General features: G+C 38.9%; 1 protein-coding gene across 1 annotated transcript in view; it reads left to right on the top strand.

Moving 5' to 3' along the window:
* Positions 1 to 6,875: 6,875 nt before the first annotated feature.
* Positions 6,876 to 7,422, top strand: part of TMA16 (translation machinery associated 16 homolog) — a 17,925-nt gene continuing 17,378 nt past the window's right edge. Inside the window, exon 1 of the mRNA XM_027883941.1 lies at positions 6,876 to 6,959. Within this exon, the coding sequence (XP_027739742.1) occupies positions 6,957 to 6,959 (3 nt within the window). The 5' untranslated portion in view covers positions 6,876 to 6,956. The remainder of the gene's footprint in view (positions 6,960 to 7,422) is intronic.

Genomic DNA, 7,422 nt, shown 5'->3' with positions numbered 1-7,422 from the left:
GGTTTACAAGGAGAAGTTATATTTATTTAATGAGGAAAGCTAGGCAATCAGCCAAATCAGTCAAAATTTAAAAGGACATAGTTTGTGATACAGGTATATAGCAGTGAGCTTTGAACCTGTTTATCTAGACTATCTCTAGATCACTCTTGCAGACCTAGTATGAAACTCAAAAGTATCCAGAGTATCTACTTAAAAAAAAAAAAAAATGTAGGAGAGGCATAGCATGCTGTGCTGGTACAGAAGTTAAGGGGATTGCGTGATTTTAAACTGAAAATATCAGAGGGTTGTATACATGCACATTTTAGCTTTGTGGCATTTATATTGTGGCATCTTTTGACAACATTAATGAGAAAGTCTATTCCAGGTTAAAAAAAAAGAAGAAGAAGAAGAAGAAATCAGGACGAATAGCAAAATCAGACATTGTTTGTAGCCTCATAGGCACATGACACCCCAATAAGCATGCTAGAAGAGCTGAAGAAAACCTCCTGACACCTGATGGAATCTCAGACAAGACTGAATTTCTAGAGTCACCTCATCCAAAGTATTATACAATATATTTATGTAATAGCCTCAACTGCTGCAGCTACAAGGCCTGAAGTGAAAATTGAAAAGGACAAGAAGGAAAAAGACCACTCATAGCAGACAGATAGGATTAAGAAATTATATACTGTCACTCAAATTTTAATGGTATACAAAACACTGAGATTCCAATTCTTTCACATTTTTCTGTTTCACACAGAAATATAATTTTTTTAGGCTAAATCAGTAACCGTCTTCTGTATTGTCAAAGAATTTTTTCCTTATTTTTTCCATTTCTAGTGTATGTCTAGCGAAAATATCCTCATATATCAAGAACAGGTCTGATAAATTTACTGGAGAGTAGCTTCAATTCACTATTGAAGGAAAAAGTTACAATAGCTTGAGTCTCACAAGAATAAAATTGTGAATTTTGGTTGCAACCTCACAAATTGGTATATTTGAACGGTTATAAGGAGGAGTTCTTCAAATGGGTGCCCAGACAGGAAGCAGAAGCAATTTTTTTCTCTCAGCTTCAGGCATGTTTCCAAGATATTCCCACATTCAGATTATTTTATCTGAGCATTAAGCCACTGGGCACACCAAGGGCCCAAAGGAAACTGTGGGTTCCAGAGAATCTGTTGAAAATCTATGTGTATTTACACACTCACATGCACCCTAAGTGGAATCTATCTGGTCAGGAGAGTGTATGCAAATTAGAGCATCTAAAGGATCTAATATGTAAGAGTTTCTTTTCTTTGCTGTAGATGCCATGCTATACAGTGACAATATGTTATAGTCTAGTATAGACTACATGTTATACTACTAATCTGTATCTCCATTTCAGGTTCTTTTCTCTAGAAAGTTTTAAACCTAGCCACCCAGACATTCAATAGCTTATAACTGGAAACTTGTAGAGCATGCTTCACAGCTACTGTGTTACCAAGGGCTTTCAAAATGTGAAGTGTATTGTAAACATATAGTGCACCAGAGAGCCTCTTAAAAACCTAGACAAATAAAGTAGCAAGAGCTCTAATTTTAAAAGGTTTCAAAGATTGATTAAAGGAGGCTCTGTCAAAAGGAATAAGTGGTCTTCTGCTGTTCTGATTAGTGAAAGGAATCCATTAGGAAGAGCTTGAGTGTAATTAGAATTGAGAGATTTAAAAAGTAAAATAGTAGCAGCATCTAGAAAAATCATGAAATGCAGAAATAGGTAGCCTGCAACATAAACAAAGGAAAATATTGGTGGGTTTAGTAGTTTCTTGTGCAATATAGTTTAGAAATACTTGTAAGCCATGAAAGGATGAGTAAATTACAGAAATAGGTAACTCTCTCACATCTTTTCTTTGTTTATCAGCAGAAAAATTAAGATATCCGTGCAAAATACAGCACCAGTGTCAATGACAAAGCCAACTTGCTGAATATATGCAATTTAAAGAAAATTTCAGACAAATGCTAGAAAATCTGCTATAATCCTCGTGAGGGACACGGGTTTCAAAACAAGGCCCTCTTGCTTTCATTTAGACCTCCACTGAGTCATTAAAGTCCAATTTGTAGAAACACTGCCTCAGCTATGCAGATAAACATGTTCACAGTCTCTAAACTGTAACCTAAACAATAGCATTTATACAATAGCATTTAGACCTAAACAATAGCATTGAATTGACAGGAATGTAATGCCAAAGTATAAACCTGGCTAAATTAAAATCAAATGGCATTCTATTTATGAAATCAGGATACAGCAAATATTAGGGTATGTTTTTAAACCAAGGAATGTATCCTCAGATTTGCTGAAGCTCAGTCAGTCACCTAACTGCTACAACACTGAGCTCAGTTGTTAGCTGATTTATTCTCCCAAAGGTTGATTTAAAAATAACCCAGATTACATACTAGTTTTCAGTGCTTCATTATTCTTAGTCAATTTATTTATACTTAAACAATACTAGTTTCATTCAAATCCTCACTGCTATGAGCAAATCTGAACTCTGCATATGTAGAAAGAAACTGGAATTCCTCGGAGCCTATCATTCATCCAGAAGTTTGCAACAAATGTACATTAAGTGAAATAGGGGAAAAAAACCCATAACAATAACGACAACAACAACAAAACCCAACCACAATGTAATTTAAAGTTAGTAATATATTTTCTATTATGTTTACGATCATGTGGCTATATCCTTTATTGATTAAGATAATAGCACATACAAAAATCAAAAATTTAAGACATATTAGTTTAGGAAATCCACTAAATAACTGTAAGCATAACTGCAATTTTCTATTTCTACTGTACTGCTTAGTCTTATTGATAATATGGAATATGCTCAAGAAACTCTACATGTGTCTTTCCACTAAAGCTCTACTACAGATGCATTTCAGACTAAGGCAGATCCTGCCAAAGCTATGTCTGACTGCTCACTGTTCCCTCACTGACATAGTTTCCCCTGCTCACTGCTTTTTTTTCTCACTTCTAAATGCAACTTTTAATTGCTTTAACCTTTAGTTGATTCCCTTGAACTCAGGAAATTTGTATTTTATTAAAACTAAGCTAACCACAATTTTAACTGCCATTCTAATTAATGCAGTTATAACACTGTAAAAGAGATTTTTCAGAATATTCAGAAAGTTTAACTCTTACATATCAATTGGTCTAAGACATGACATGTAAATGTCAAAATTTCTGAAAATCTGATACATGCTGTTGTCATTATCATGGGGCCTCCTTCTCAGAATTGTAGGGCTACTGTATCCAAAGTACCATACTGTAGTCACTGTTTTACAATATTTAACATGTTTTTTTCATAATAACTAGAATTTAATAGCAAATATGTTCAAGGATGAAAGAATAATTAATCTGTACTTAGTAAACCTACTTTATTTTACACCACAGAACACCATAGGAAATACTATCATAGCCAGATACCTCTTCATTTTAACTTATGCGTTTGCAATGGTATTAGTAAAATTAATGCAAAAAATGTAAATTAAGATCCAGATATTAACATGCCAAATTCAGATTTTTTGTGTCTTTTCCTGCCTCTTCCCCCCCAGGATAAATACATCATTGAGGAGAACTTACACAGCAATTATTCTACACAGCTGTCAAGACATTTTACAAAAGATCCTTTGTAGATGGAGAGAGTGATGTATTAAAAATCAACATTCTTTTTATTTTCCAGATTATGAACTATTTAAAGAACAAGACTAGACTAGAAAGCAATGCACATTTACACTGAATAGTTTTTGGGTTGTAACTAGGTCATCAGATCAGATGCACCATCACCCAGGAGTCTCATTATAGTCAATAACAGAAAAACAGCTGAATAGCCCCTTGGAGCTGGCCATTAGGTATCTACAGAGTCTGTGTTTCTTTCTTAAAGTTCCAACTAAAAATTTAAGGTTTGGTAGAATGAGTCTCAGTAATCCTGCACTATGGGTACCTATCAGCTCCAACTTCTGTCCTAACCATGTCCTGCAGCTCAGAAGTAAAACCAGTTATACACCTACCTCTGCTTTCCACCTAGCATTTCTCTGTGAAACGAAAATTAGATAAAGGTCACAGTAGTTTTCCTGTGGTATTTTCATGGGAGTAGCATACCTACTGACATTTCCAGCCATGCATGTTCTAAAGTCTCCAAGCTGCTCATGAAAATTAATAAAGAATCTACAAATTACTGTTTTTCATCTTTGGTTTGTATTCGTGAGTGGAACTCCACATTCATACTGTTTTCATTGTCATTTTATAATATTGCCTGATTTCTTGCAGCGTCCCTCAGTTAAATGTGAGTTGCTGGTCGCAAGCAGATTTGAAAAGTATTAAAACAGAGCTATTACCTAGTTTGCTACTATGATTACTGTGTTGTTTGACAGCATAACTCCAAATCTATTTACCTGGATGGACTGTTTAAAATTCCATGCTCAGTTTCCTGTCTATGACTGCTACATCCTAAAGTATTAGATTAAAACCCAAGATTGCTACTGTTACTGCCTTCTGTAGTGGTTCTGTAAATCTATGAAACAGTTTTATTGCCAGTGCACCAATAAGTAATGTTCCAATACAAGCTGAATGAAGACTTTACTTTAGATAATCCCAATATCCTTATGGGTTTTTGGTAAAATTTTGGGGGGCATACTGTTTAGGGAGAATCTTTAAAATGAAAATGTTTCTTTATATTTTGGTCCCCAACTGTTCTTCCCACTTTTTTTTTTGCAGACAATGAAAGGATGTAAGAAGTACTATTTAATCTAAAAGGAGGAGACTAGCACAAGAATTTATGACATGTGGGCATAAATTGGTAACAGATGCATTTGTGGCAAGCATTAGACTATTAATAGCACACTACGTTATGAGACCAGACTGCAGATTTGAGCAATTGCTACAAGAGAATAATGTAATGAGAATAAGCAATGAGAATGTTTTGCCTGACATCTCGATGTTTAGATTTGTTACACTTCTAATACTGGAGCTCTTACACATTTAAACATCTTACACATCTTAAACATTTGCACATTACAAGCATATTTGACTTTCTGGTAGAAGAATAGCGAGTCTCCAATGGTGACACATTACCTGGCAATACTCAGAGTGAAAGCAACATTCTCTGACCCGTCATACAATCAAAGATCAAACAAAATAATCAGTAAGATGAACAATTTACCGATAATTCAAAAAATGAAAATATTTTATCATAATAGCAGTGGTCTTAACTTGCTGAGTCTTTGACAAGTGCCATTGAGATGTTAAAGAAATTTTGAATTATATCTGCAGAAAGTTATATCTTAGTAAGAAACATCAGAATCTTGAGGCACCATTTTATTGTATAAAGAATTTTTATTCTGCACTTCTGTTCACCAGTCTACACAGGGAATGTGAAATGAAGACATACTATGAAATTACTACTTGGTACATCAGTATTAACCATAACTACATGAAAATAAAGGCACATGCATGTGTCAGTGAATTTTTAATTATCATTTAGAAGCAGATCTTTCATAATGTACATAGAGGTTTGGTAGGCCACAATGGTAAAAGAATACATCCTGTTTTTATAGTAACCGTCAGTTTGGAAAGTAATTTTTATTATCATTTTGCAGGTGTAAGGAGGGGACCTATACAGAGGCTGGGCTGTAACTAAGGCAGCCTGCTCACAGGTGGCAGGGTGTCCTCACTGGAAGATGGCCACCCTGGCTGCATGCTTGTACCTTCTGTAATATCTTTGTCTTGTACTTCTACAGTATCACAGAGAGGGAAGGTTTGTGGGGAGAGGTGAAGTCTGTCAGCCTATGTGATAAAGTTGGAAAGGAGAGGGAAGTTTAGGGGCACAAAGCCCTTTCTAAAGCCTGGTGAGAAGTCATACAACCCAAACCAAAGCAGGACTGATCTCCATTGCTTCTCATTCAACCATATAGAAGTTATTCAATATTATAGAAATTAATTAAAGCACTTCATAGAACAGTTATCAACTCCTGATTAGCAAGAAGTATTCAGGCCTAAAGATGGTGTCTCTGATGCTTAGAGCCGAAAAAGTGTTTTTCCATAGGCCCATGGTTTAGGTGATGATTCGTAACACACATCTGCTTTGAGATGTCACAGAAGCGTGGTGCCAGGTATAGGGATTTTTTTTTTTCTGTTTTGGCAGTGTCTGCAAGCACATTCTCCTGTAACTTTAGGCTTTGATTTTGGAAAGTTGAGGCTGTTTCTTTCTCTTAAGCAAGCAGTGTTCTGATTTTCTCACCCAGGTTATCGCCTTTTCCTGGACTTAGTCCCATTTTCTTCAATTTAGCTAAGCTCATTCTTTGCACAGGCACCAGCTGTGGGATTTTTTCATCACCATGATCACCTGGTTGACTACCAATGCTTTCTCTTTTATCTCAAGCTTCTGGGTAGCAGCAGCATTAATTTCAGTTGCCTAAGTGACTCGATTTCAGTGTTCCAGGTGCATTCTTCAGTGGTGGTTTGTTGTTGAGTTTGGGGTTTTTTTCGAGATACCTATCTGTCAACCTCATCCAGGTTGGGGCCATTTGCAATAAAAATCGTAAGTGGACCTAAATTAAGTGTTCTGAGGCGAAGAATTTTTTTAACGTTTTTCCACTTTTTTGGTAACTTCTTAGTGATCCACCTCAGCTGCTGGGAAGATGTTACCCAGTGTCTCAATCCAGCCTTTCACTCCGGGAAGACCTGTACGCGCTGTGTTAACAGCACCCTTTATTTCTTTATCGTGACACTGGGAGCGTAGCGGACCGGGCTGCGTTGCGCAGCTCGGCGGCCCAGCCCGCACCTTTGTTCGCGGGGCAGACCCAGCCTGGGTTTGTCGCCGGAGCTGGTGGCACCGGAGCCACCCGGCCCGGCCCGGCCCGGCCCGGCCCCGCCGCGGGACGGCCGCGCCGCCCGCCCGGAGCGCTGAGGCTGCTGCACCGCGGCGGCGGAAGAGGAGTTGCTCGCCATGGTGCGTGCGGAGGGGTCGGGATGGCGACGGGGATGGTGTTGGGGAGCGGGGCAGGGATCGGGATGAGGATCGAGAGAGCAGTGGGGCTTCCGCAGCCTCCGCCTCTGGGGCCAGCGGGGGCTTCTCACGCGGCGCACTAAGCCCCTTCCTTCCCGCCGGGAGCGGCCCCGCCGCGTCCCCGGAGAGGCCTCGGGGGTGCGGCGGGTCCCCTGGATGACGGGCGGGCGGGCGGGCGGCGCTGTGCAGCGACACCGGCCTGGTGAGCCAACCTTGAGTTTCAAACCCCCTCGCAGGGATTCTCGTCCCTCTGGCCTGGCCCGGCCCGTCCCGGCTTCCCGGGGGGCGGTGTGGAACCGGTGGGAGCTGCCGCCCATTGAGAGTTCCTGGGGAGTTCAGGGTCGTGGTTTTTTTTGGTGTTTTTTTTTTTTTTTTTTTTTTTTTTTTTTTTTTTTTTTTTTTTTTT

This window comes from Empidonax traillii, unplaced genomic scaffold, assembly GCF_003031625.1.
Source record: "Empidonax traillii isolate 1590-97213 ecotype Southwest subspecies unplaced genomic scaffold, ASM303162v1 scaffold137:size1056949, whole genome shotgun sequence".
Classification (NCBI taxonomy): domain Eukaryota; kingdom Metazoa; phylum Chordata; class Aves; order Passeriformes; family Tyrannidae; genus Empidonax; species Empidonax traillii.
Note: the sequence above shows the minus strand (reverse complement) of the source record. Positions and strands in the feature narration are given on the sequence as shown.